Below are 27,857 nucleotides of genomic sequence, written 5' to 3'. Positions count from 1 at the left end.
ACCATCTGCTTCAACAGGCATAAGGAGGCTGCTGTGCATTAATGTGACTTGATTCTCTGTTTTCAGAGTGTATCCCTTCCTCTGTCGAGCGGTGCGCAACTTCGCCAGGGATCATGGGAATGTTCCTCTCAGCAAAGAGTTCTACGTTGCCATTCAGGATCTGCCCACCAGACACAAGTAAGACACACACATATACAAACATACAGTCACGTTTGGTTTTACCCAATGTGTGAATCACTGTACTCATGCTCAGTTTCAGTTAAATTCAGTGCTTTGTTGGCATAAAACATGCTTACATTGTCAAATTAAAGCTACAATAACCATATAATAGTCACAACAGTCACATGTAGTAGCCTAAATGGAATTTATATAAATCAAGTCACTATCAAGTCATCTTTAAAATTGAAATTTATCCACAATGTCTATTGAATTATTTGCCTAAAACAAGCAAAACTGTAGTGGAACAGTGAGTCTTTGAGAGTTGACTGGGAATCTTGGCTGTTGATAGTATGTGTTTTTTTATGCTGCACCTATTGCCTCTTTGAGAACAATAAAGTGTTTCAATCTAATTAGTGAAATGTGACCTTTCCTGTGTGTCTCCTAGGATCCGCGAGCTGTCATCCCTGCGCATCGGCACCCTGGTGAGGATCAGCGGTCAGGTGGTGAGGACGCACCCAGTGCACCCCGAACTGGTAAAGACACCCATTACTCTTATAATCACCAAACGTTGTAACACATAAAAGTGCGCACGCTTATTGTAGTACGATGTCATCACGCCCTACTGACTGTGTTGCACTGTTGCAGGTGAGTGGCTGTTTCTTGTGCATGGACTGCCAGGGAGTGATCAAAGACGTGGCTCAGCAGTTCAAGTACTGCCCGCCCACCATCTGCAGAAACCCCGTCTGCAACAACCGCTCCCGCTTCCACCTCGACACGCACAAGTCCAAGTTCATCGACTTCCAGAAGGTAGCGATGGGAAGGGCGTGACGATGTGTATATAGATAGGAAGCTGATGTGTGTGGACGCATGTGTTTCACTAACTTTGTGTGTGTGTGCGTGCAGGTGCGTATCCAGGAGACGCAGGCGGAGCTGCCCCGTGGTTCCATCCCGCGCTCCCTGGAGATCATCCTGAGGGCCGAGGCGGTGGAGACGGCTCAGGCCGGCGATCGCTGTGACTTCACCGGGACCCTCATAGTCGTGCCGGACGTGTCTCAGCTCAGCACCCCTGGTACGCCGTTGTTGAACGCACCGCCTCGAGCCGTGACATGAATTTTAGCGCTACACGCACACCACTCCCACATGTGATTGTTTGTTGTATTTATGGATTTTGTGTGTGTGTGTTCTCTCCAGGTGTGCGAGCAGAGACCGGTTCCCGTGTAGCCGGAGGCGGCCAGGGCTTTGAGACTGAGGGCCTGAGAGGACTGAAGGCCCTGGGAGTCAGAGAGCTGTCATACAGACTGGCCTTCCTGGCGTGCAGTGTGGCCCCCACTAACCCACGGGTAAGACACACACACACACACACCAGGCATATCCAATCCATCTAAAGGAGTAAAAGCTCCAGAGTTTGAATAACCCACTCTACACATGCTTGATGTGAATGTGGCTTTAATATGCCCCAGTGTTGAGTTCCAAGCGTGCCTGTGTCCTTGTTGTAGTTCGGTGGTAAGGAGCTGCGTGAGGAGGAGCAGACAGCAGAGAGCATCAAGAGCCAGATGTCGGTGAAGGAGTGGGAGAAAGTGTTTGAGATGAGCCAAGACAAGAACCTCTACCACAACCTGTGCACCAGCCTCTTCCCCACCATACACGGTCAGTGCTCCTGCTGCTGTATTGTCTTCATGTCACCAGTCACTAGAAGCTGCACTATATATGCAGAATTAATGGTGAAACGCATTGGGATGCATCACTTTGATTGTGTGTGTGCAGGCAACGACGAGGTGAAGCGTGGCATCCTGCTGATGCTGTTTGGAGGCGTTCCCAAGACGACCATGGAGGGAACCTCGCTGAGAGGAGACGTCAACGTCTGCATCGTAGGAGACCCCAGCACTGCCAAGAGCCAGTTCCTCAAGTACGACACACACAGTTATTCTCTTCATGTGCTCACATTTCACAAAACATCTATCCACTACCATAAACGAATGGAATTAGTTTCTTTTTAAGCCATTTGTCACATTTTGTCCCTCTGCAATGCTCTGCATAAGTTTATTATCAGGTCTTATTTGTGTATTTTATTGCTGCATATGGCAGTGGTTGTTGTGTACCTGATGTCCTGTCTTCTATCTTGAGCACACTGACATTCCCAGTATCAAGGTTGATATGGCAATAAACTGTTAAATCTAGGAGTGAATATTGAATCTATTGTGCACACTCCATATTCCCGAAGGAGGTTTTAGTCAGACTGACTGCAATAGTAGTAATGTGTGTGTGTGTGTGTGTGTGCAGGCACGTGGAGGAGTTCAGTCCCAGAGCAGTGTACACCAGCGGCAAGGCCAGCAGCGCTGCAGGTCTGACGGCCGCTGTGGTCCGAGACGAGGAGTCCCACGAGTTCGTCATCGAGGCCGGAGCTCTGATGCTGGCTGACAATGTGAGTTTCACACTGCTTCTCTCTCTCTTTCTGACCCTTTCTCTGCAGGATGGTTTCTGTGAATCAAATAGTTTTTTGATGTTTACGTCGTTTACATTGAGTTAACTGGAACTCTGAGAGGCCTCTGGGTGCGTCTCATGTCTGTGCAGTGGAGTGAATAACAGCGTTTGCCTCCAGGGTGTGTGTTGTATCGACGAGTTCGACAAGATGGAGGTCAGGGACCAGGTGGCCATCCATGAAGCCATGGAGCAGCAGACCATCAGCATCACCAAGGCTGGAGTCAAGGTAACGCAGCTGGTTCTGTCTCAAACCTCCAGGCCACTTGATACTTAAAGGGTATGGTGGAAAATAATAATACTTTTACTCAAAGTAATAGATGTAGTAATAGGTTTTCAGGAGGTTGGCACATTGGTCAGGTTACCCGTTAAGTGACGAGAACATAGAAACCAAATTTTATAGTGGTTTTTATTATATTATTATTGTTACTATATTACTATATAGATCCATACATCTTAAAATGAAATACTATTAACTCAATATAGCTGATGTAACCAAGTTTATTTTTGGAACTATTTTAGGTGAGCAACCATGTATCCGTGCGCTGCGCAGTGATTTTTAGCTGTACACAGTCTCCCATCGCCCACCGCCTTCACTTCCTACAGAAACTGGGAAAGTAGTTCCTGGTAGTTCAAAACACATCATTTTTATACCATATCTAAAAAATTTTTTACATGAAATATGTAAAATCTCCTACTCAAAATTGCCTTTTGAGATGATGCTAGTGGCCTGCTATCACTCAACATTTTATACTCAAAAGAGCATCTTCGCTTCCACATTTCTGTCGCATCACACACCAACACAACCACAGCAGTCCTTCTAATTTACAATGTATTTAAATTTTAGGGACTTGGCTGAGCTCAGCAGTGGAATAACCAGAGTTTGCCCCATCTCCCCTTCTCTCTCTCCCCTCCCCTCTCTCCAGGCCACCCTGAATGCTCGCACGTCCATCCTGGCAGCAGCCAACCCCGTCGCCGGGCGCTACGACCGCAGCAAGAGTCTGAAGCAGAACGTCAACCTGACCGCTCCCATCATGAGCCGCTTCGACCTCTTCTTCATCCTGGTGGACGACTGCAACGAGGTACGGCTGTACGCAACACCGTGTGTGTGTGTGTGTGTGTGTGTGTGTGTGTGTGTCATATGTTCAGCTGTTGAAATTCTGTTGCATCTTTGCTGTATCCTGTTATCTGATCTTTCCCCACAGGCGTCATTAAAGTCTCGTCTAATCTAATCCAATACACGATTATGGCTCATATTTTGAATTCTAATGATAATTGACTGTCTCTCTGTGTGTGTTCCAGGTGACGGACTATGCCATCGCCAGACGCATCGTGGACCTGCACTCCCGCGTGGAGGAGTCAGTGGACAGGCTGTATTCTCTGGATGAGATCCGCAGATACCTGCTCTTCGCCAGGCAGTTCAAACCCAAGGTGTGTGTGTGTGTGTGTGTGTGCACTGATATGTGCATTTTTCCAACTGAGTTTACATCGTGATCAGTATTAACTATTGTATATCAATGTGTCTACGCCTGCAGATCTCCAGCGAGTCAGAGGAGTTCATCGTTGAGCAGTACAAGCGTCTTCGTCAGCGCGACGGCTCCGGGGGCGTGTCCAAGTCGGCCTGGCGAATCACGGTGCGGCAGCTGGAGAGCATGATCCGCCTCTCCGAGGGCATGGCGCGCATGCACTGCTGCGACGAGGTGCGTACACACAGGAATCCACGGGGGATTTGAGCTAGCGAATCGGTGCATTACCGGCCCATTCATCGTCTCGTGTGAACTCAGCTGGGTCTGTGCAGAGGAGTTTGTACTGATGACGTCGGTTTACCTTTGTGGCTCCAGGTGCAGCCCAAACATGTGAAGGAAGCCTTCCGTCTCCTGAACAAGTCCATCATCAGAGTGGAGACGCCTGACGTCAACCTGGAGCAGGACGACGAACTGGAGGAAGAGGAGGAGGAGGAAGGTACTGAACACACACACACACACACACACACACACACACACACACACACACACACACACACACACACACACACACACACAGAGACAAGACACAAACATGCTGCAGTGTATACTTTTGGAGATAATAAACACGCACATATACTGTACATACATACTCTATACATGGATACATATCACAAATTTATACTACTACACAAGCAGAGACAATACAAACACATATTCCTGTCATAACTGCAGACATATTAATGAATCCTCCCCCATCTGATTGCAGGTTTAATACATGCTGTTCACATTATAATGCACCTTTGAACGTTTGGACACATTTCTGTTCAAATTATCTGCCATCCACACTATCACACTATCACATCAGCGATCCACATTTGCTGCATAAATGCTGTCAAAATCAAAACTCTACAAGCAAACAAACTCTATCAACCTGCAAATCTGTCAGTAGCCAACATTGCAAGACTTCTTTCAAACCAATAGGAGTTGCGTATTGCATGACGAAGACGCTGTATCTTTATTTTCAATATGTTCTACTGTTGTATTTGCTTCAATAGCTGTATCGTGTTCTTTGCTGCTGCAATGACTCAGTTTCATCTGATCCAAACTGGTCTCTGCAGGGCAAGACGTCCCCAACGGAGTGAACGGCGCCAATGGTCTTAACGGGCACGCCAACGGTCTTAACGGGCACGCCAACGGTCTTAACGGGCACGTCAACGGGATCAACGGCCACGTCAACGGCGTGAACGGCCACGCTGAGCCTGGCAGCCAGCCCAAGCCCTCTCTCCGCCTGTCGTTCACCGAGTACCGACGCATCTCCAACCTGCTGGTCCTGCATCTCCGCAGGGCAGAGGAGGGTAAGACTTCACTTTGAGACACACAGCTCGGGAAATAACTGTTTTTCAGCTTTGTTTTCCTGCTTTTCATCACATTCTTACACTTATCAATGGTAGATACCACACTGCGAAGAATACCCATGTTAACAAGTCATGTAGTTTAGTGAGTCATGCACAAGGCATTTTGTTTAAAATCTGCCAGTGGGGTGAGATTATTTTATTTGTTTCCAATGCAATTTCAGTGCAGTTTCAAGAATTTCTTCAAAATGAGTGACAGTTATTAGCCTGGTATCCAGCCCCTATGAATCGCAGTTTTCAGCACTCTTCGAATTTGCATGGCGATTCATAAGGAATGAGTGAATCGAATGAACCTTATGAATTGCCATGTAAATTCGAAGAGTGCTGAAAACTGCGATTCATAGGGGCTGGATACCAGGCTAGACAGTTATTTGAAATGTGGTAAATCTCTCTGCTAGTGATAATGTCACAATGGAAACAAGTGAAATGATCTCACCCCACTGGCAGATATGAAAAAAAAAATGTTTTATGAAAAATAAGACTTTCAAACGAAATACTAGACTAAATGACCTGTTAAGATGGATGATTTTTCCTCTTCTGTCCTGCTCCGTTTTTTCCACTCTGCCTCTAACCCCCCACCCCATTCATTTATAACCTCCCTTATCCATCTGTACTTCATTTATTTTACCTGTGTGTTTGTGTGCACAGCCGAGGAAGAGGAGGAGCTGAAGAAGAGCGCGGTGGTGAACTGGTACCTGAAGGAGATCGAGTCGGAGATCGACTCCGAGGAGGAGCTGGTCAACAAGAAGGGCCTGATCGAGAAGGTCATCCACCGGCTGGTGCACTATGTAAGTCCAGCCTCCATGGACCTACAGCCATGTGGTCTCACAGCATCTCTACATAATGATCTGTTACCTTTCATTAGATTGTGTGTTTGGAAGTTTACTTCTTAACTACTGAGTATAATAAGCCTATTATAAGGTAAGCTAATGTAATGAGATGATCTATTAAACGTAACAGAGTCTGCAGGATCACTGAACCAAGTGCTCTAATATTTCTACCATTCCAAATAGGTGTACTACTTACACCTATTTGAACCTCCATTCCAAGCCTGTTGAAGCTCAAACACAGATCCACAGATCCGTCCATCCGTACTAAAGTGCTGCGTGTGTCTCTCTCTTCACCCCCCCCCCCCCAGGATCACATCCTGATCCAGCTGTCTCAGGTGGGGCTGAAGGGCTCAGAGCCTGCGAGCGCAGAAGAAGAGGCGGTGCTGGTCGTCAACCCCAACTACAGTCTGGAGGACTGAGACTCGTCCCTCCGTCCTGTTCTCCTCCACTCCTCCAGCTTCCTTCATCTGACACCAAACTCGACACCAAACGTCGAAGTTGTTTTTATTGAATGCCCTTATGTAGGACTTACATAACAACGGCATTCGAGATGTGTTTTTAAGTTTGATTCTTGTTTTAGAGTTTATCATCTCTGACGTAGAGATCGGACTGCGGCTCTTTTTAAAATACTGACTTTGTTTTAGTCACACTGACTCTTGTAAATATGCTGCTGTTATTTCCTCCAGTTGTTGGCTGGCTTCTGTCTGATGTGTTTGGTTCTCAGTCACGGGAACCACTTTGAAATGTGGCGTTACATAACAGTAATTGCTGTTTTATGGTATCCTTAATTGTGTATTAGAGACATGCACATGTTTTTTTCCCTGGGTTTCAGTTATTTTGTATAAAAGAAATATGTACCTAAACTCCACACAGAAGGTGGAATGTCTTTTTTGTAAAATTATAAGTCAAGGCATGAATTGGATTGTTAACTTCATCTACCTGCTCTGTACTATAACCGCTGACCAGTTGGTTTGGTTCTGATTGATTCAACAAATAAAACATTCTTGTTCATGCTTTGACACATCTGCTTGGTTCCTACCCCTGTAGTTCAGCATCATGTAGAGTAATATTTCTGTTGTAATAAGTGCAGGCCACCTCAAGTGCAGCACTTCTGTATACTCTAATGTAAGTTTGAATCATGAAGTGATACTTCAATGTTATTCTGCTGAACAAAATGGATGAAGTGACACATGAGTGGTGAGTTCAGTTTGCACATTAATATTGCAACATAATGGTTATGCGTTTTTTTTTATTTAGCAGTAAAACAAATCATGATTGGAAATAAAAGATTTTATGTTCAAACACTATGATCAAAATAACTAATTATTTCCAATCACCTCTAGCGAAGTAATCAAATACTCTATTCTCAGTGAAAATAGATGCAGTATATGGGATGACTTCTAACATTTCTGTTTGTGTATATGGAATTTGCCCAGCATGGAACTTTAAACATATTCAAGAGAGAAATGATTTTGCTTTTCATTGTAAAAAAAAAAATGTTTTTTTTTGCTGAAAGGTTATCCTGGTTTACTGGTATGCTAAAAAAAAATGTATGGAACTGGTATGGAATAATTTTTTCCAGAATTTGCTGACAGTGGGACATTTAAAGAATAATTGCAAGTTGGTCTCCCTGTTGGTATAGCAAAGGCATACATCGTTTATATTTTTAAATTCAGGGTAGGAGAATTAGAGGAATCTAGTATGTTGCATATAATGCATTACCCTGACTTTATTTGGAGTGACTTGACTTATTCACTGACTTTAATGTACTTGCATGAAAGCATCCAAGTTGAACCCACAGATCATGGCACCCCGTTGATTTTTACCTCTGGGACTTTCCGTTTTATTAAAAAACTAGGAGGACAGACCTCCGCCAAGGTCCGTGCTACTATTGCTTGTTCGTGAGTCGGATCCGGATCCGCTCCAAAGTTTGGGTTCTTCCTTGGCCCATGCTACACCCTTCCACGGAGTTTCAGGAAAATCGGGCCAAGTAGTTTTTCCGTAATCCTGCTAACAGACAGACAAACAAACACAAACAAACGGCACCGAAAACATAACCTCCTTGGCGAAGGTAAAAAACGTTTTTTTTCTGGCAAAAGATTTGCGAAACTCCAGATCGAACTTGTCCGCTAGGTGGCAGCAGCGCTCGCCCACCTCTGAAGAACAGACCACTGCGCATGCTCGCCTCAGGCTGACAAATGACACAACAAAGATGGCGGCCCCCTGTACGACGTTTGGTAGGACGGTGCTAAAAGGTAAAATAACGACATATTTATGTATTTACTGAAAACAGCATCACTTGTAGGTTTCAGAATACAAACATCTGAGTAATTATGTCCTGCAGTGGCTGTGGCGGGGAGTGGGTTTCGTAAAAATACAACTTGTTTGGGCCAGGTGTCAAAATGTTACATCTTACATGGACGAACGGTAGAAATGAAAAGTGTATTCTCTACCCCTAGTTAAGACAGTGCCTCCTGTGTCTTTCTACATAATGTAACCTAACTCCTCACATTAGCACAGGCACCGAAGAGACAGAAGTCATTTCATAAGTCACTAAAACAAAAGTCATGTTTATTTTCCCTTCGAGGTGTGCTGCTTGTGCCTGGCCGATGGCTCCGGGCGCAGAGATGCCAAAACCCGGCGGTGCCTGTGTGTTTGCGGCTCCAGGCGGCTCGGTGTCGGTCGCTCCACCTCTCCGGACCCCCCCTCAGCACCAGGACAGACCCACAGAGGAGCGCAGAGTCAGGCCAGACCACAGGCACTCAGAAAGACGACAGACAAGCCAAGGAAGAGGAGGGGGAAGAAGAGCCGGAGGGCCCCGATTACATCCCTAAGAGGAAGGCAAAGAACCCCATGATGAAGATCGGCTATGCCTGGTGAGAAACCCCGTACACTTCCTTTCTTTTCCTCTCTTACGTGCGGCTATTCTTTAGATACAGAGTTCAACAAAATGGACCTTGTGCCTGGTAGACTGTGGTCATTCAGTCCTCTACCTCTTGCACATGCTGTAAACACCTGAAGATGCTGCTGCTGGTTTGCCATCCTCATGTAAACACGCAAACATCTGAGTATGTTAAGGATGTAGCTGACTCTCATTAGTGATGCTAGTAGTCTCTCTTAATGCCCGCCACCATTACTAAAGTATAAATCCTTACCATCGTTACCAATTATTAAGTATTGTTGACTGCACAGACAGCCAAATATGCAGAAATCGACAGCTAATATCGAGTCAGGCTAACATAAATACAAAATAGGTGTTTAGATTTGGTCCAGATATGATCTGATAATGCAGCAGTTGAATGGGAATTTTCTTTTGCTTGGTGCACTTCCCACCTGGATGATATAAATTCAGCAGGATTAACATGAACACAGTTGACTGAACACTAAATGTTTGCTATTTCAAACGAATAATGAATACATTTAGCATTCCTCAATTGACTCAGAAACATTTTTCATTCTCTGCATATCCAGTCTCTTTAGTAGAAATGTGTTGCATACTGAGCAAACCTCTCTCTCTCTCTCTCCAGGATGATCGGCCTCCCCGCAGGTATAATCGGCTTCATCCTGGCCAAGAGAGAAGTGGACAAGAACCGGCTGAAGCAGCTGAGGATTCGACAGAGAATGAAAAGGTCAAACGAGGGAGAGTACGAGGGGAGCCGCTACCACCATCAAGCAGAGGACACCAAACTGGACCAGTAAGGTGTGTGTGTGCGAACTGACGCCGACTCCTGACTGAGACCGCCACACCCAAGTCTCCCACCGCAGCTGCCCAAAGACTGAATAGAGGAGGTGTCAAGTCACTGAGCTTGTGCATAATATTAAAACACACATGCTTTTCAAGAACTGGGTAATTATTCCCTCTCTGGGGTATTGCAGGGAAAAGGAAATCTGACAATGAAAATGCATGTGAAAAGGCTGTAATCAAAGGAACGGTGAGAAAATTAGTGTTTGCAGATTTGAACAAAACATTTTCTCCCTTTTTGAAATCAGTACGCTCTTACAAAGGATAACACTGAAGGACAGAGGTGGGTCATACTGCTAATGTCAATCAGAGACACAAACAATTTCCTTGTAATTAGACCCTTTCAGTAAAGCTGCAGAATGCTAAAATATACCCATTATGTCAATGTTCTGTAAATATGTTAATGAGAGAATGTCAAAAATTATTATAAATATGATGTATGTAATCTAAACTATACCACCCAAGACTCATAATAGGTGCAACTGCATATGGACCACATCACAACTCACAAATAAAAGTGTTTATTTGATATGAAAAGACTAATAGATTCTCCCACATCAGTGCATATATATCTACAAGCCAATATTCCACATTGACTATCTTTACTTAACATACAAAATGTCTTCCATGGTTGTTTTGAAAATTGCCATATACAGTATGTGACTTTGGCTTCAGCTTGATGAGAACTATCTGTTTCTAACCATCACTGGGTCAAACTGTATTTGCAAGTAAGTCTCTAATGTTTGGAGGAGCAGATAGGTGGGATTTATCGTATCAGGACACTTCAGATATTTTACAAAGTTGATTTTAAAATGTGTTCCTGTGATTTAACTTTCTGGCACTTCTGGTGCTATCCAATGTGGCACACCCACCCTTTTGGCACTCCTGTATGATAAAAAAAACATACTGTGTGTTGTTAAATACAATTTGACCCAGGTCTGTTTCCAACATGAGTATATAAACAAGTGCCTGATTGTGGCGACAAGGACGAATGTCATAATACTATAAAAGCCAAATGAGTATAACCCTGTACATCTCGTAAAATTACATTTTAGCAACGTCATGATTGTAAAGACAGTAGCAATGGAGTGTGTAAATACAACTATGATATAGCAACACATGTATCAAAGACCATTTGCAAAAGCTTGCTAACATGAACCCACAACACGTTCCCAGATGTTACTAGGTGTCACTAGGTGTAAGCAGAATAAACACACCACACATTCAGACCAACTTCTTCCCTACAGAGTACTGGAGCCGCACTTCAGGGTTACGGCCTTAGAGGTGGCTCCTGAGTTTGCGAATTCTTGCAAATTTGCAGATTTCAACAAACATTCTCCCATTTTCTCCCATCTCAGACAGACAGGTCCCAGCTATACACTTGCATCTGAATTCATGCAGAGAAAAACGTACAGACACGGTCTGCCCCAACATCTGTCCAGCAAGTAACTGGCTAAATGTTGCAGCTGGCATGACCGTGTCTATAGATACTGTATATCATGGTATTAATGTTTCTTTGTAAGCCACTGGTAAGTTGCATAATGTAGAAATGCAGATTTGAGAAAGTGCATTATATGTGCATAGGAATGACCAATACTATGTTAGAATCTCAAATTGACCTTTAGCCCTTTCCCCTGAAGCACTTCATGATTTCATTAACTGATTCTAATTTGACTGACAACATGTATAAACTCCTAAATAATCTATAAGAACTGTTATATGTGCTAGACTTTCCTGCTCAAGGCAAGTGTAGCAATCCAACTTGTTACCAGTAACTGAGTGGAGTAAAGCTTTGCACCATCACTGAACTGGTGATCCTCTGCAAACAACTCTACCACCTCCCCAAATTTTCTCCCACTAACTACTTCTTCATCTAAAATGTTTGTTTTTTAAAACTGAAAACAAAGCAAAGGTTTCACAAAGAGAATGGAATGGTTTTGCAGTAAGGTACTTGTCTGCACCCTGGTGACCCAAGTTGGCCGTGTGTTCCCCTGTGGACTCATTTGGTCGAGGCACCGATGATCTGCAGCAGGAAAATGAAGATCTGGACAATGTCGACGTAGATGGAGAGTGCGGCGAACACGTACTCCTCAGGACTGATGGAGTGCTTCCTGTTGCCTATCAGCAGCTGTGTGTGGTACGCCAGGAACTACAGGACACACAGGAAACACATTACAGATTATAGCTGTCCGAGAAACTAAGCAGAGGAATACATCAAGTTAAAGTGGAGGTCTGTCTGATGTATGGTTTGTGCAAACACTCAGTGGAGCCTTAAGCAGCTCTGTTATAACAATTATAACAGGCAAAATAGGCAAACCTTCAATAACATCCTGTACTAGCTGCTAGTTCTGCTACTTTTCACACCTGCACATGACTAAAGGCCACAGCATCTAATTAAAGTACTTACCAGGGTGTAGACTATCGCTCCCATGGCCGCATAAAGCATGTGAAGCCATGGAATCTGCCGACGACAAAACATCATTAAAATGTGTGCAAGAAAATGTGTGTAAGAAGAGAGTGCTTTGTTGTGTGTGTGTGTGTGTGTGTGTGTGTGTGTGTGTGTGTGTGTGTGTGTGTGTGTGTGTGCGTGCGCGCTGGTGTAACTCACATATTTGAAAGAGAGCACAATGGTTGTAATGATGCCCGTCACAAGCATAACGATCCCAAGCACACAGAACAGGCCTTGGCACTTGGTGAAGTCAACCTGGGAAGAGAAACCACAGCGGTCACACGCATGCAAACATACACACACACACACACACACACACACACACATACATAATGGCCATTTTGAGCAAACACTCGCGCGCGCCCTACCTTTGTCTGGAAACAGAAGACGGTGACGACGATGCAGACAACAGCAGTGATAGCCAGGGCGAGGAACACTGCTTTTGTGTTATAGTGACTAAAAACAAACATGAGCACATACAGTTATTACTGGGCGACACAGGCTGCATTTTTATGCACTGCCATGTGTATGTTTGAGTGTTTCACCTGGATATGGCTCCAGTCATATAGGACATGGCCAGAGTCTGTAGAAATAAACATAATTGAGGGTTAAACAGCATAATAGTATATTGGTCCAACCACTTCACTACAATGTCATTACAGCAAGAGGTGCTGGGTTTGCCCACCTTTTTACTTCTAAAATAGTTTAGCCGCTCTTTAATGATATAAATTCATGGTATACACTATAGTAACTAGAATCAGCTACAAAGTTACACGAGAATAGGGTAATTGGAAGAAAATAATAACATCTTTTTTTTTCTTAGTAGTGGTTCTTTACCTGGTGGCAACTCTATAATTTCTCTACTCATAAATCATCAATGTGTATAGAAGAGGCACATACAAAAGAAACATGGTCCCAGACATATGGGCAAGTCAAGGAATTATCAAATCTCTCAAGCATAAAAACAAACTATATAAAAAATACATCTTTAGTCCTACACCTCTTAATTATGAAAAGTATAGACGGTAAAGAAATAAACTAAACCACGTTGTCAGATCTGCAAAGAAGAAATTTTATGCTGATGAAGTGGTTAAATGTAATAATAATATGAAAGCCCTGTGGTCAACAATAAATCAAATTCTAAACAAAAGGAAAACATCTAAATCATTACCCACAGAATTGAAAGTTGATGGTAAGCCTATATCAGACCCCACAACAATCGCTTCTAAGTTTAATGAATTCTTTACTGAAATTGGGCCAACTCTTGCCAGTCAAATTCCAAAAGTTGCTGAGAATCCTATTCAGTACATGGAATCAAGTAACTCCAAAACTTTTACTCTTACTCCAGTTAGTGAACAAGAGATACATGACATAATCTTATCTCTCAAAAACACCTCTCCTGGTCATGACAAATTCGATACCAGATTGGTTAAAGAAGTTGTAAATTGGATTGTAAAACCACTTTGCCATATTTTTAACTTGTCTTTTTCCAAGGGTATTGTTCCTCAGGAGCTAAAAGTTGCCAAAATTGTACCTATATATAAAGCAGATGACCCCTCAATATTTATAAATTATCGTCCAATATCAATATTACCTGTCATGTCAAAAATTCTGGAGAAACTCACTTATAATAGATTGAGCACTTCGTTAATAAACAAAATATTCTGTACAAATACCAGTATGGCTTTCGCAAGTCACGTTCAACTTACATGGCAATTACCTACTTAATTGATGAACTCTATAAAGCACAGGATAAGAAAGAATACTCAATTGCAATATTCCTTGACTTATCCAAGGCATTTGATACCATGGCCCATGAGATACTTTTATTAAAAATGAAATCGATTTGGGTCTCAGATATCTCATTATTATGGTTTGCCAGTTATTTGAAGAAGAGGAAACAATATGTTGCATTTAAGGGAATTGACTCCCCCCGTACTTGATATTAAATGCAGAGTTTCCCAAGGATCTATCCTTGGTCCTCTTCTATTTCTGATTTATGTCAATGATTTATATAAAGTTTCCGATGTTTTGTCAACAATTTTGTTTGCAGATGACACAAGTGTTTTTTTTTCTCATAGCAATCTTCAGTATCTAGTTACAACAGTAAACAAGGAACTACATAAGTTTTCAGTATGGTTCAAAACTAATAAATTGTCTTTGAATGTAAAAAAACCCAACTTTTTAATATTTAATTGTAGAAAAAACAAAATGAGTGTCAAAGACGTAGAAGTGATGATTGACAATAATATTTCATTAACCTCATCTTCTAGATTTTTAGGCATATTAATTGATGACAAACTGTGCTGGAAACCCCCTATTAAAGAAATTTCATCCAAAATTGCCAAAAATACTGGTATCTTAAGTAAAATTCATTATTGTTTGGACAAAAAAACTACTCAGATGTTGTGCTACTCTATGATTTATCCTTACATTAATTATTGCAACGTCATTTGGGCCAGCACCCATCCTACCAAGCTGAATCGTATCTATCTCCTTCAAAAACGTTGCGTTCGAATCATTTCACATGCAACTTACTTACCTCACTCGCAACCTCTCTTTAAGAAATTATCTATACTCAACACCTTTCAAGTAAACTTCCTCCACACAACACAGTTTGTCTTCAAAGCAATTTATCATCAGCTTCCTCCTATGTTCAAGAGTTTCTTCAGAAGAACTGAGGAAAATCATAGTTAGTTAGTTACAACAGATGATGTAAGAGACAACTTTTGTTGCCTCTTACTCGAACATCCATGCCTCAGTTTAGTCTTCATTTTAGAGGAGCCAAAGTTTTCAATCAACCCCCCCCCCCCATTTCTTTGATCTCACACTCAATCTGTTTAAAAAATTATTTATTATTATTATTATGTATTTATTCACAATCATCATGCTTACTAAGGTGATCATACTGCTGTCTCTTTTTTGGTATAATTAATTAGTTTATTTTAATTAATATTTTTTTCTGTTTTCTCTCTTTATTCCTTCTTTTCCTTTTCTTTTCGGTTTCTTTTAATATTCTTTTGCTTATCTTCTACTTTTCCCCCTATTTATTTAACAGTACTACTTTACCTATTGATTTGTTTATATTGTTTTGTTCTTTTTAACTCTTCTTTGGGTTTCATTACACTATATTGTAATTATGTATGATTGTTATTAAGGGAGACACTCCACAAGCCCTTTGGGGTTTCTTTGGTCTTCCTTGCACATGCTCTTTATGATGTTGGTATACATTATGGATATTTTGTTTGAATTACTCTTTTGTGCTAAATAAAGTAAAAAAAAAAAAAAAAAAAAAAAAAAAGAGATATAGTTTAGACCAGTGTTGTCATGAAAACTGATATTTCAATACCAGTTTCACCAAATGTGTCCTGCAAGCTGAAATTCCATTTTAAACGTCACCTCCAGAGTGTGTATGTGTGGATGGCACATGGATTGGAGGATTAGAATAGACAGAGTGGCAGTCTGACTGGACAGTGGACTGCAGCAGCTGAAAACATGGCAACAGCCTCAACCAGTCCGCCACGCCTTCAACTGGATGCCAGTCCACCTTAACTGGTTGACAACAACACTGGCAGCAGTGAAATACGGAACTATTTTGCCTACAGAGTCGACAAAGACAGACACACAACCGGCATCAAAACCCCTGGGCAAAAGTTGCCCAAGTCTGTTTTTTTTTCTTGTAGCACTTTTTAGATATTAAACACAGTATTGGTATTAAAGTCAAACTTCTGGTATCGTGACACCAGTAATAGTCCAGTGGAAATCTCCACTGAGAGAGACGTTTCAGTCTCGGAATAAACTTGGTCCAGGTCCAGGAAACTGGCCTGTCAGTGATTATGTGTCGCCATTTCCTGATTCACAAGACATCAATTTATTCCCAATGTTTGACTTACAAAGATCAGCAGCAGGATGACGTTCCATGGGAACTTCCTCCTATAGAGGGAGCAAAATTCAATGCAGATTTTACAAATATTCCCTTTGTACCATGTATGAAAAACTATCTGTAGGAGAACAATGCAAACACACTCACCGGGGGCCCTTACAGCAGACCAGCACGAGGTGGGTGACAAAATACACACCGCTGAAAAGACATACACATACATACATATATTAATAAGACCTACAAGGTTTAATATGGATTCTTATAAAGCCTAAACCAGAGATAATATGACATCAATGTTACACCAGTAATATAGAATAATAGGGCTGCAACTACCAATTATTTTCATTGTTTTATTTTAATTATTTTTTTGATTATTTTAAAGTTACCAGAGCCCATAGTGATGTCTTAAAATTGCTTACGTAGTCTGACTAGCAGCCAATAAACCCACAAAGTATACATTTTTTAATAATATGAAATGGAGAAAAGCAAGCAAATCTTAGCATTTGTGAAGCTATTATTATGCAAATATTATTATGGGTTAATTATTATTATTATTCATGGCTTATCAAAATTATAATTGATTCATTCTGTTGATTGGCTAATCGATTAATCAACTAATTGTTTCAGCAGTATAGCATAATACTTACAATGACGCCCAGTAGACGGCTTGGTTTCGCTGCACAAAACCTCTGACAGAGTCACTACGAGAAGGAGAGGCACAGTTACAGCGTGACACACAAACACACACACAGACACACACACACACACTCAGTATACTCACACAAATGTGAATACAGCCACGATAGCTGTAGTGACAAGCAGCTGAGACGCCAAAATCATATACACCTGAAAAACATACATACAGGGAAAAGGGATGTTATATACACCTAGTTCCTCCTAAGCCAGCATGATGTGTATTCTGTGTGTGTGTATGCAGTTTGATCATGTGACCTGTGTGTTTTACCTTCCTGATGAAGGCATGTCGGACGCTCAGAGTGTCCCAACCACTGTCGCTTGCCGCAAACCCATCACCTGTGGCGTCAGTAGAGCAGAAACATCAGCGTTTTACCACTAATAACAGCATCAGTACGTTAAACTTGATCTAAGGGGATTTGCTTAGCACTGAGGTTTATGCAGCTGCAAAATATTGAAGATTTATTTAATGAGAGGGCATCTTAACTTCCTTAATTTGATGTATTTCCTGTTGAAGCAGGATGTTGGGGCAGGACATAGTCCAGTGAGAAAGGTAGTTATATTTGATGTGAGCGGCAGAGAGGCAACACGCCCCTGGCTTACCTGAGCTCAGGACGTCTGACGGTATGGTAGGTGGGATGACAGGGGGCATGGGGGGCATGGGAGGGTGGCTGGGGTAGCCGGCCCCCGGAGCCCCAGCGGGATGAGGCTGTCCTGGGTACGGGCCGGGAGGATAGCCCCCCGGCTGGCCCGGGTACGGAGGTACGTTCGGGCCGGCGAAGTAGGGGGCAGAGGGCTGGCCCGGCTGGGGACCGCCGTAGGCAGGGAAGCCATAGGCGGGGGGAGGGGGGTAGTTCCCGCCCTGGGGGGCATACAGCGGGACGTGGGCGTGGGAGTCTTCGTACCCTGGAGGGTAGTCTGACCTGGACATATCGCCTGGGAGAAGGGGACGGGGCAGTTAGAGAAGGAATGACATACGTTCACATGCAAACCGACATGCCATGATCATGGTTAGACACAGAAAATACATTTTACCTTTCTACCTTCACAGTGCTATGGCAGAGAGACTAAGCAGAGGGGAAACTGGGTGCTATAATGCAATAATAAAGTATTTGAAATAGAAATAGTGTGGGTGGAAACATCCATACTCACTTGCCCTCAGAACAACACAGAGGCTAGTTTACAGCTAAAAATATCTGTCTTTACTGCTAACCACAAGCATGCCGACACACAAAGACACAAACTCAGCGATAAGGAAAGAGGAGAGACCGGTCTTAGGCATGTGTGTTATTGCTGTTGTTGTTGGTGGTGGTGGTCTGTCTGTCTGTCTGTGTCTGTGTCTGTGTCTGTGTCTGTGTCTGTGTCTGTGTCTGTGTGTGTGCATTTACCCCTCATGGTTAGCGATGGGATTTTGGCAGGGTGAAATCACACCTGATCTGGACTTAGGATACACTTAAATAAGCGGGCTGGGTCTTTGGGGTCGTATCAGGTTAGAGTGAACATGTGGTTCTGTTTAGAAATGTGGTTCACAAAAACCACCAAGGGCCCACCGCCACTGCACGCTCTCACATACAGCCCACCGCCACTGCAGCGCGGCCACATCTCGAGGGGAAATTTCTAATAACTGTTAGGCCTATATCATTACACACACACCACATGTAGTCTTAAATTACAATTGGTTTAGCTATGTTTGTTATTGAGGAGTTTTGCTCTGAATTTTGCTCTGAAATATCCACTATTAGAAAAAAAATGACACCTACTCGTTGAAAATGATTGATAGCACATCAGGAAAACAAAAAATAATTTTACTTGTACAGGATTGTTTGTACGTATAACTCTTTTACTGACAAAATAATAACACTTTTACAGTGTGAATCCTTTATATTTTAGACAGATTTCCCCCCCAAAAGGAAACATTTTGCAGATCAACTTTCCATTTGACCCCTCACCCTATGAGGATAGATACTAAGCCAACAAATACAAATGACAGCATTTGTATTAGTAAGCATGTATTCAAATTCCTTTGCATTCAATGAAAATGCAAAATGTCTTTTGAGCTCCACTTTCACAGGGACTTTTAGGGGAATACACGCAGTAAAGGAATTCAAGAGCTGGCTCCACCTTACATTATGCCATTACATCACATCCCGAGCGCTAGGCAACAGGACAGAAAAAACAAAATGGAAAAAATGCTTCAGACTCGCTGCGGTGCCCATGGAACAGTGACACAACGGCCCTCAGAGCTCATCACCGCCCTGATCACTCACGCAGTCAGCTGAGGAGGGAGCCTGAGTCGTGTGTATGTTTGAATAAGGGGGGGGTTGAATTTTTTCCAGCAAAATTAACATTTAGAAACTGTCACACAGTGGTTAATAGACTGCAGAAACTACAAGCCATAATCAAACATTTACAAACTGGTGGCTGATGTTCCATTCCCACATTCCCCACAGATTATGGATCAGTCACTGATGTCATCATCACCGTCATCATCATCATGTGGTTCTGAGTCAGTGTTGCTACTTGAAGCGATCAATTCCACTGCACTACAAGTTAGTTTACCACTGTGTATCCTAAAACAAACCACAAAAGCCCTGAGAGATCTACAGCCGATCGTCAGCAGTGAGGCCCTGAGCACATGAGAAATCCTACTTGTTCTCACATCTGAAGCCTCTGCCTGTCATGTAGGTAGACCTACAACCAGGGCTGGGCAATAACTCAATATCTATCATCTTTCAGTGGAATCATATTGTGATCATACGATGATATTGTGATACACAAATCTGTTATCTAAATTGAGGATAACAATTTAGATAACAGGAATATCATTTGAAAATTTCAGTATATTGATACAGAAGAAATCCATATGATTATCATGACATTGATTTCAACCATATCGCCCAACCCTACCTACACCCATTTGAAATTTCTGAAATGGGGAGTGATCATTAGGCTAACTGGGCAGCCTCTCTGAATATCATGGTTTGTCCCTGCGACGCAAGTCCAGGCCTTGTGGGAAGGGTGAACTGACAAACTGACATCTGAATGAATGAACCAACAGGAGTATCACTGGGCAACAGGTCAGCAGCACCATATACAGTAGCTCCACAACAAACTGATCTTGGGTCAATCCTTACTGACTGAGGCGAGGTGTAACTTTAATGATCCCCTTACTAGATAGATAATTAAATCAAAGACTAGGCTACAGACAGACATAGCAAAAAGCAGAGTAGGATGTAAAAGCAGCACAAAAAAATAAAGGCAAAAAGGATAAGCAGCATTTTCTGCTTGCTGCCAAAATGTTTACAGATACAAGGCCAGTTCAAGGGCAAGTGCTGGGTGTGCAAAAGAAAATGTGCACCATTAACTATCCACATTTCAGACTAAGAATGTGACCAAACAAAAAGTAAAGTGTGTAAGCAGGACGAACTGTGAAAATGTGCTGCAAAAGCTCATAGTATATGTGCAGAAGTATACATTTATGTAACCATCATACTAGTAGAGTAGGGCTGAGCACAGGAAGCAACCACCAAATCCTTAACATTTCTGTTGTTGCCTATAAGTAAAAAATAGATTTAAGACTGATCTGGAAGTGCTGGACAACTTCAGTCTCAGTTTACTTCACTGTGGAAACTCTAGTGACTAAACAGCCTAAAAAAATCAACCAGTGCACACAAACTGCACTCAGTCCACTCCCTGTTCACCGAGGAGGGACCAAAGCTGACAAAAAGCCTATTCAGGTAGCTTAACGTTAGGTGACAAGGCTAGCCAGCTATGAATGCGGCTCAGACAGCAGGTATTCAAGGCCACGGGTAACTTAGCCATAACGTTACGTTTCCACAGCACTAACGACTACTGTAAACTCTTGAAGGCCTATGGTATAATTTACGGTCATTAGCTGTCATGAGAACATAGACGAAGTCCTAAACTAGCTCGACTCACCAAGTTGGAGAATCCCAAAAAGAACAACCTGGTCGTACTTTCCCCAACGAAAAAACGGGAGTCGCGCCTTCTCCTCACAAAACACTCCAAAGTAACGCGGAGGTTTGGTGAAAGGTATAATTTGAACTTTTTCAACAGCCTCCCGCTTTATTACCGGGCCTCTCCCAGTGTTTTGGAAGCAGCAGCAGCAGGCAGCCAGATGTCAGGCAGCCTGTACTGGAGAACATTTCCTGGAACAGCGAACAGCAGGGTGGAGTCCAGCGGAATCTGCCAGTGCCGTACACACACCCAGAGGGCGTGTGTCTGTGTCTGTGTGTGTGTGTGTGTGTGTGTGTGCAAGAGCTGACTCATTTTTTAAATGGTGCTCTTCTCCAGTTACAACCAGTGATGTAGTGATGGTTAAAAAGGTGGGGTGTGACCTACAAAGAACCAATAATGTACACAGAAATCATTTGTATTTCCAGAAAAGCATTTATTTATGTTTATCTCTCCCTTAAATGACACATTCCTCACATAACTTGGCATCAATTTGATGCCACTTAGTATCACGTGTACTGTGAATTTAGGTAATAAAGTTTTGTATCAGCTTGAAATGGTGATCAAACACTATTTCACAAATAAAGGGTTAGTAAACTGAGTTTTAATGACAATATTCACCACCTTCTTAAGTGCCGTGGTCTGTAATGTCGGTATGCTATGACAAGTACACACACACACACACATTCAAAATGATATAAGTGTACTTTTTTCCAAAAGGAGGATAATTACAAACATCTCAACACCATTTTCTCTGAATGACTGACAGATTTGACGTGCCCGCAATGCCTTTTCTTTTTTTTTTTACCTCATAAGCAAGACAGAATTCATAAACAAGATAGAACAACTTCTCAAGGTAATGACAAAAGCATAATTGATATTCAGCATTTAGTAGAAGTTCATTAAATCAGATGTGCCATACACAGAGGTTCAGAAACACATCACACAACACACACAGACAGCGAAAGAGGTAAACCTGAAGGGTCTACGTGAATCCAACGCTTTGGCACAGTTGCAGCGCTGCACTTGATCACAGTCGGCTCAGACAAAGTTGAGGACGAGTTTCTTGGTGAGGGTGTACTTGGGCTCTGGCATTTGTTTGTAGTTCATAAAATTGCCTTTGCTGACCTCCCTGTTCACACATGTCAGAGTGTTAAGAATATCCTCCTGCCTGCACAGAAAAACAAAGGGAACACATTACACGGGGAAGTGCTACTGATTTCCAGTTTATTCAGTATGCTATACTCACAGATTTGTGTTTGTGAACAACACAACAGCATCCTGTCCCCTATCACATCATTTGCAATTAATTGGAAAAAAAGGGGACATTTTCTGATGAAGAACTGATCACACCATCACAAAGTACAGTTTATCAAGGTGTATTAATTATAAAATCTTATGGAGACTTGCCTCTCTACTTGAGTCTTAGTTCTCTACTTTCTGACTTTGAGTGAGACTCATTTGTAAATTCACATTTAACTTCACAATGCCGTGGGAATACTAGAATTTTAAATGTGAAACTGAAGGGTATCCCACTTTACAGCACATCCTCACTATATATAAACGCAAAAATAAAATAGATGTGACTTGAGCTGTTTATTGCCTTGTCTCCATTAGCTCTGATCAACCCAGCTTGGGCTAACTGTGGTATGGTATGACTTTGTCTCCATTAATTAGCTGGCTCGCTAAAAATCTGAATAATCTGATAATGACAACCGTGTCTTGCCCATCTTTAATCAACATTTAGTTTCAGCACTAGCGTGAGAAACAGTGGAACGAACAGCAGGCGATTCACAGTTTCATTCTTCTGCTTTTTGTGTAAAACAGATTTAATACCGCCATTAAAACTGAATGCGGCGCAAAAACCTTTCCACAATATACAGGAAGTATTTTATTTGGAATGAATAACGGCTTCAACATTCCCTGGAAGCTCCTCTCACCTGGCCGCTGATCTCTCCAGCTGCCTGCACAGCTCCTGGATGTAGATGGAGCCCATGCTAGTGTGGCGGAACGACTTGCACTCCGGTACGGTGGCCATGCCCACCAGGAAGTCTGCGTCCCACGGCACCGACTCGGCCTGGACGGGACCCGCGTCTTCCTCCAGGCTGCTCCGTCGGCCCCCCGCCCCCTCCCCCTGCCTCGGCCTCGCGGGACAGGGCATCGCTCCTCTCTGGTAGCCGCTACCCTGACACGCCTGGATGAAGAAGAGCTTGGGCTTCCCCGCCAAGGTGGGGGCGTACCTGCCGGTGAACGGCTGCGTTAATTCTCGGAGGGTCACCTTCCCCTCGTCGGTCCCGAACACGCAGCCCATCTCTCCGTGGGAGAGGACGCACACCACCTGAGGTCAGAGGCAGAATCATCATTTGAAAACAAACTGTCTGAAAGCATAAGGAGCGTGCGGCCAGTGATGACATAACTTCAGAGATGTGGGATGCTGCTCACCAAGGCATCCGCTTCCAAAAAGTCCTGTTCTCCCAGCTGTGCTAGTTCACGCCGTATCTCATCTGCAGTCATATCTTTACGTACCACCACCTCAAAGCCTAGTCTGGAGAACATCGTATTCAGAGCATCTGTGTGACAGAGAAGAGACAATTTATTTTATTGTGCATGGTAAAATCATAGGTGGTGAGTGTTACATCTGAACATCCTCGACCTAGACTGACTCCAGCCCTGGTAGCTAATAACAAAACAAACACACACAAATCAGTTCAGAGTGACATTTTGCCCTTGGCTTTTCAAATACAGTGATACCCACTCTCATCCTCCTGAGTTCCTGGTCGATCCCTCAGCTCACTTCCCACAAACTGCTCATTGTTGATGATCATACACACACCGCGAGGGTTATGAGTCAGCGTGTAGTACTCCATCTACAGGATATATGCACATGCACACGATACATTTTACTGTTTCAATCAATGAAGAGTTAATAATGAAAACTGCATCAGTGCATTGTGTGAAGGGCTACCTGATCCTGAAGAGAAGGGGACACTGTGCTTGGTTCAGAGTCGGAGAAAAGACTCTGCTCCTCTACAGATGGCAATGCAGGTTCACCTAAAGGAGAAAAACACCTGGAAATTAAAACGAGCCTGCCTTGTACATGTGCGGTCAAAATAATAGCATAAAGGTGCGTTGGAGAATATTTGTTGCGGGATGAGCTTGAGGGCCATTATAAAATGATAAAATGTGTGTGTGTGTGTGTGTGCAAATGAATGGGCGAGTAAGACAGTGAAAGAGAGAAAGAGAAGGAGAAACTTACAGCTGGGCCGAGTCTCTGATACAGACAGACTATGTTGTAGTGGTTGAGGGGCGCTGATGAGCCTCTGTGAGAAGAAATAGAATCCCAATGGTCAGTCAGCTGGGTTATTACAGGTACACACACACACACAGACACACACATGCACGTACACACACACCTGGTTGTCCATGCTGAAATGGGAAGCTGGTCTGGGCTGATGTTGAAACCCTGCAAATAACACAATCACCTGGTGAATTTTGCAGCAATACATTATTAACATGTATATGTTCTTGTGTGTGTGTGTGTGTGTGTGTGTGTGTGCGTGTAATACCTTCTCTGTAGCGCTGTATTGTCTGAGCCAGTTGTGAATCACACTCCAACAGCATTGCATGCAGCTTGTCCAGTTCCATACTGGACAGTAACCCAGTCCTCTCCATTTCAGCAAACACATCCAATGCTGTCTGTAAGAGACAGAGAAGACGTTTACGTTCCTCTGTGTGTATTAGAGGCTTTGCAGTTGCATCACAAATCTCCACATCTGGCGCCATCATGGAGGTCCAATGGAGCTAGTTAATACGCTGACATTATCTAAACACAAAATCGATCAGATGTATCAGTGGAAAAATAATCAGTTCCCAGAAATGAACTGTGTCTATTCAGTTCTGTTGAGGCGGCCAACGCTTAAAAACGCAGCCAGCTTTTCACAGCCACTGTTGCCCAAGAGCTGAGGACCTCCAATATGGCCGTCAGAGGGTGCATTATGTCACCTGAAAGCCCTCTATATATACGTGTGCAGTGTCTATTTTTTTCTATGTATGTTCTCACAGTGCAAGACTCCATTTGTCCTCTGCCCAGCTCACCGCCCAATAGAAACTTCATCTTTCTGACATTCTCCTCTGTCGTGTCCTCATGTATTCGGTACAGCATCACCCTGATAGAGGAAAACAATAGAGCACAGGGGAAAAGGGGAAAGAGGTGAGGAGAGGAAAACAGGAAAAAAAAAAAAACAGAAAGACTAAAACATTTGGGAACAAAACTGATTTTATTGTCAGCTTGGCGTGATGTTGGCACGTCCAGTCAAACGTCTTTCACCTGTAATCTGACAGAACGGGGTTTGCGTCTGTCTGTGGGCCAAAACTTTCCTCTGGTCGGCTGCTGTCTGTCTCCAGGAGGCTGAGCAGGTCCGCACGACGGATAGTGTCGAGCAGTTGGGACAGGAAGACGTGGTTCTCCATCAGACCTTTCTCGTCTAGCCTCATGAACAGCTGCTTCCCATCCTTGATCTGTATGAAAAGACCAAGGATCAGGAGCTCATTCTGGCAGAATCAGTGTCGTCTTTTAAATCGCTTAATTCCTGCTAGTGCTGACGAAGAATCGACTTCTGCTATATAAACAAAAAAAGCGTAAGCCAAGATTGTGGTGACAGCTTTAGTGAATCTGGCTGGGCTAGCCCCATTAGATATTTTTCATCTTAAAACATTTTCAGAATCCGTCATTGTTCCGATGATACAGCTGTGCTGCTACGGTGCTTTGCCTGCTTCCTTGTTCCAATATTTACATTTTCACCTAACATCATAGACATGCCTGCTCTTGCCTTGCTTGTCCAATGTAATACAAATGTATTTGGATAGGAGCTATTTTTCATTCATAAAACAATGTTTTTTTAATGCTTTATTAGGTGATCTTCCATTGATTATGTTACTACACTTAGTTTGTTATCTCAGAAATTTGGTTTTGATATTGTTTGGAGTTGGATGACAGTGAATGACATCTAGAGGTAGGGAAATATGTCACATGATAACTTTTTGTCTGATAATGGCCAGAATTATCCTCCAAGACCAACAGGCATGCTTTGATGTAATGAATTTCTTTTTCAACTTTTGTTTCTTTGTTTTTGCTGATGTCCTCTTGTTTCCTTGTGCAATCTTGTCTCTATGTCTGCTTGTCTTGATTGTGAAGCACTTTGTACATTTTGTTTTGGAAAAGTTCAATACAAATAGTTATTATTATTTTTAGGTCTCAAGTCATAGGTTGTAATGAATCATTATTTTCCTGAATGTGAATCTGTAGAATGCATGTACAGTAACACCATCTGGGACCTTTTAGAAAATACTTGTATGATCAAAAGACTTCCAAGCCTCCTGGTCGGGGAGACCTTTAGCCTCAGACTAGGGGTTAAGGAGGAACTGCAGGAGGGATGCCATGCTCACCGTCTCCAGGCGCTTCCTTTCGAGTACGTCACGACACAGGAAGCAGAGGGCGGCCACCTCAGAGGACTCCAGCTCCTCATCGATGCGGGACAGCTTGAACAAATCCATCACACACCCACTCCCACCAGCGCAGGCCTGGTCCTCAACTCACAACGCTCTCCAGGTCAGTCCTATCAGAGGAGGAGGAAAAAGGGACAGAGAGGACAGGAAAAGTGAGAGGAAGAAGACTAAAGTGTAGGGGGGGTCAAAATAATATCCTCTAAAAATCCATGTCCTATATATAGTATTCTCTTACATCACCACACAACCATCTTAGTAGGAAAATAACAGGTTATTGTAATAATTTAACAGGTGATAATTAAATGTGTATATGATAAAGCACCATATTGGTAGGAAATGCATGTGGGACATCATGGGAATACTATGCAACAAAATTAAGTCAGACATTACATGAACTAGTTTGACTGGCTCGACAATAATGGATTTTAGAAAGATACTATATCCAACAAATATCACAGCAAAAATATAAGACTAATACTATAGTCTTATATTCCACAGAACATAAAAAATGCCATACAGCGCAGTAAAGTCACTATCATCTCACTATTGAATACCAAGGAATATCATAGTGATACCATAGGAGAAGAAGGTCACTACTAACTCACTATTGAGTACCACAGACATACCGTAAGTCCCCATACGGATATTATAGGAATATCATGTTGATTTTTCTGAGTGGATTTCCCGGGACTTCCCACTAAATTCACAACACAATTTGCTGTGACGACATCACTTAACCAACACACCAGCCAAGGGAAAGTCCACGGTCCAGAAGTTTCTCAAGATGAAAATTATAAAAATCTTAAGCTTGACTTTTCTTTTCTTTTTTTTGAATTTCCCCAAACTTTGACTTAGAGTTGTCTGGCGAGTATCCAGACAGCACTACAAAACTAAACTAGTGTCCAGAAAATACCAAACGTTGAAACTCACCTCTTCTGACGCTCCTCTATCGAAATTTCTGTAAACTTTCCGTCCTACAAACTAATACACGCGTCTTCGGTATTTTCGTATACTTATCCTAATGTGAGTGACACATTTCACAATCGATTCTTACAATTATTTATTTTCTGAAGTTTACATTTGCGGTCGGTTCCGTCTTCCCTTGCGAGTTTCACTTTGGTGAGAGAAGTTTGCAGTCTAAAGCGCCAGAATAAGACGTCTTCCGGTTACAACTTTCAAAATAAAACCGCTGTAAATCAACATAAACCTTTGTTGACAAACGTGCTGCAAAGTCTACGCTTTTATTTCGAAGGCAAACCCGCCTA

At 42.7% G+C, this 27,857-nt stretch overlaps 4 protein-coding genes across 5 annotated transcripts in view; 2 read left to right on the top strand and 2 right to left on the bottom strand.

The window, feature by feature from the left end:
* mcm6 (minichromosome maintenance complex component 6) overlaps nucleotides 1-7,552 on the top strand; it is an 8,117-nt gene extending 565 nt beyond the window's left edge. Inside the window, exons 3-18 of one of the 2 annotated variants that reach the window (XM_071542971.1) lie at nucleotides 67-177; nucleotides 605-692; nucleotides 805-966; nucleotides 1,063-1,228; nucleotides 1,351-1,499; nucleotides 1,656-1,806; nucleotides 1,924-2,065; nucleotides 2,440-2,581; nucleotides 2,759-2,866; nucleotides 3,564-3,719; nucleotides 3,940-4,068; nucleotides 4,173-4,337; nucleotides 4,479-4,599; nucleotides 5,243-5,458; nucleotides 6,164-6,303; nucleotides 6,654-7,552. In XM_071542971.1, the coding sequence (XP_071399072.1) occupies nucleotides 67-177; nucleotides 605-692; nucleotides 805-966; nucleotides 1,063-1,228; nucleotides 1,351-1,499; nucleotides 1,656-1,806; nucleotides 1,924-2,065; nucleotides 2,440-2,581; nucleotides 2,759-2,866; nucleotides 3,564-3,719; nucleotides 3,940-4,068; nucleotides 4,173-4,337; nucleotides 4,479-4,599; nucleotides 5,243-5,458; nucleotides 6,164-6,303; nucleotides 6,654-6,764 (2,257 nt within the window). In that variant the 3' untranslated portion in view covers nucleotides 6,765-7,552. Of the gene's footprint in view, nucleotides 1-66; nucleotides 178-604; nucleotides 693-804; nucleotides 967-1,062; nucleotides 1,229-1,350; nucleotides 1,500-1,655; nucleotides 1,807-1,923; nucleotides 2,066-2,439; nucleotides 2,582-2,758; nucleotides 2,867-3,563; nucleotides 3,720-3,939; nucleotides 4,069-4,172; nucleotides 4,338-4,478; nucleotides 4,600-5,221; nucleotides 5,459-6,163; nucleotides 6,304-6,653 lie in introns of both variants that reach the window. The other variant, XM_071542970.1, reaches the window with a different exon arrangement.
* Nucleotides 7,553-8,553: 1,001 nt separating this feature from the next.
* Nucleotides 8,554-10,446, top strand: LOC139664214 (uncharacterized). The gene is made up of 3 exons (XM_071542962.1): nucleotides 8,554-8,600; nucleotides 8,933-9,221; nucleotides 9,873-10,446. The coding sequence occupies exons 1-3, from the start codon at nucleotides 8,558-8,560 to the stop codon at nucleotides 10,042-10,044; spliced, it is 504 nt and encodes a 167-aa protein (XP_071399063.1). The 5' UTR covers nucleotides 8,554-8,557; the 3' UTR covers nucleotides 10,045-10,446.
* A 146-nt stretch (nucleotides 10,447-10,592) lies between these two features.
* Nucleotides 10,593-21,276, bottom strand: tmbim1a (transmembrane BAX inhibitor motif containing 1a). Its single transcript, XM_071542961.1, has 12 exons — nucleotides 21,052-21,276; nucleotides 17,716-18,048; nucleotides 17,384-17,451; nucleotides 17,201-17,265; nucleotides 17,067-17,120; nucleotides 16,567-16,617; nucleotides 16,430-16,469; nucleotides 13,082-13,119; nucleotides 12,905-12,992; nucleotides 12,696-12,791; nucleotides 12,495-12,548; nucleotides 10,593-12,236 (listed from the first exon to the last, which is right to left on the bottom strand). The coding sequence occupies exons 2-12, from the start codon at nucleotides 18,041-18,043 to the stop codon at nucleotides 12,087-12,089; spliced, it is 1,032 nt and encodes a 343-aa protein (XP_071399062.1). The 5' UTR covers nucleotides 18,044-18,048; nucleotides 21,052-21,276; the 3' UTR covers nucleotides 10,593-12,086.
* A 235-nt stretch (nucleotides 21,277-21,511) lies between these two features.
* Nucleotides 21,512-27,713, bottom strand: casp8 (caspase 8, apoptosis-related cysteine peptidase). Its single transcript, XM_071542908.1, has 12 exons — nucleotides 27,523-27,713; nucleotides 26,533-26,702; nucleotides 25,415-25,605; nucleotides 25,148-25,253; nucleotides 24,654-24,783; nucleotides 24,501-24,550; nucleotides 24,344-24,407; nucleotides 24,053-24,138; nucleotides 23,843-23,954; nucleotides 23,530-23,657; nucleotides 23,028-23,425; nucleotides 21,512-22,258 (listed from the first exon to the last, which is right to left on the bottom strand). Exons 2-12 carry the CDS (start codon nucleotides 26,638-26,640, stop codon nucleotides 22,129-22,131), a joined length of 1,503 nt encoding a protein of 500 aa, XP_071399009.1. The 5' UTR covers nucleotides 26,641-26,702; nucleotides 27,523-27,713; the 3' UTR covers nucleotides 21,512-22,128.
* Nucleotides 27,714-27,857: the final 144 nt, after the last annotated feature.

This window comes from Centroberyx affinis, unplaced genomic scaffold, assembly GCF_046629955.1.
Source record: "Centroberyx affinis isolate AG114_WGS23_722 - 3 ecotype Tasmania unplaced genomic scaffold, CSIRO-AGI_Caff_v1 ptg004204l_1, whole genome shotgun sequence".
Lineage (NCBI taxonomy): Eukaryota > Metazoa > Chordata > Actinopteri > Beryciformes > Berycidae > Centroberyx > Centroberyx affinis.
This window is presented reverse-complemented; position numbering and strand designations above follow the sequence as displayed.

Excerpts from the sequence above, each read along its gene's own strand:
- LOC139664214 (XM_071542962.1), top strand. The coding sequence starts at position 8,558 with ATGGCGGCCCCCTGTACGACGTTTGGTAGGACGGTGCTAAAAG. Across the intron at positions 8,601-8,932 it reads TGGTAGGACGGTGCTAAAAG|GTGTGCTGCTTGTGCCTGGC; the intron begins GTAAAATAACGA and ends TTTCCCTTCGAG. Across the intron at positions 9,222-9,872 it reads ATGAAGATCGGCTATGCCTG|GATGATCGGCCTCCCCGCAG; the intron begins GTGAGAAACCCC and ends CTCTCTCTCCAG.
- tmbim1a (XM_071542961.1), bottom strand. The coding sequence starts at position 18,043 with ATGTCCAGGTCAGACTACCCTCCAGGGTACGAAGACTCCCACGCCCAC. Across the intron at positions 16,470-16,566 it reads GTCTGCTGTAAGGGCCCCCG|GAGGAAGTTCCCATGGAACG; the intron begins GTGAGTGTGTTT and ends CTCCCTCTATAG. Across the intron at positions 12,993-13,081 it reads ATGACTGGAGCCATATCCAG|TCACTATAACACAAAAGCAG; the intron begins GTGAAACACTCA and ends GTTTGTTTTTAG.
- casp8 (XM_071542908.1), bottom strand. The coding sequence starts at position 26,640 with ATGGATTTGTTCAAGCTGTCCCGCATCGATGAGGAGCTGGAGTCCTCT. Across the intron at positions 24,784-25,147 it reads GACAAATGGAGTCTTGCACT|ACAGCATTGGATGTGTTTGC; the intron begins GTGAGAACATAC and ends TGTCTCTTACAG. Across the intron at positions 24,408-24,500 it reads ATTTCAGCATGGACAACCAG|AGGCTCATCAGCGCCCCTCA; the intron begins GTGTGTGTGTAC and ends TTCTTCTCACAG.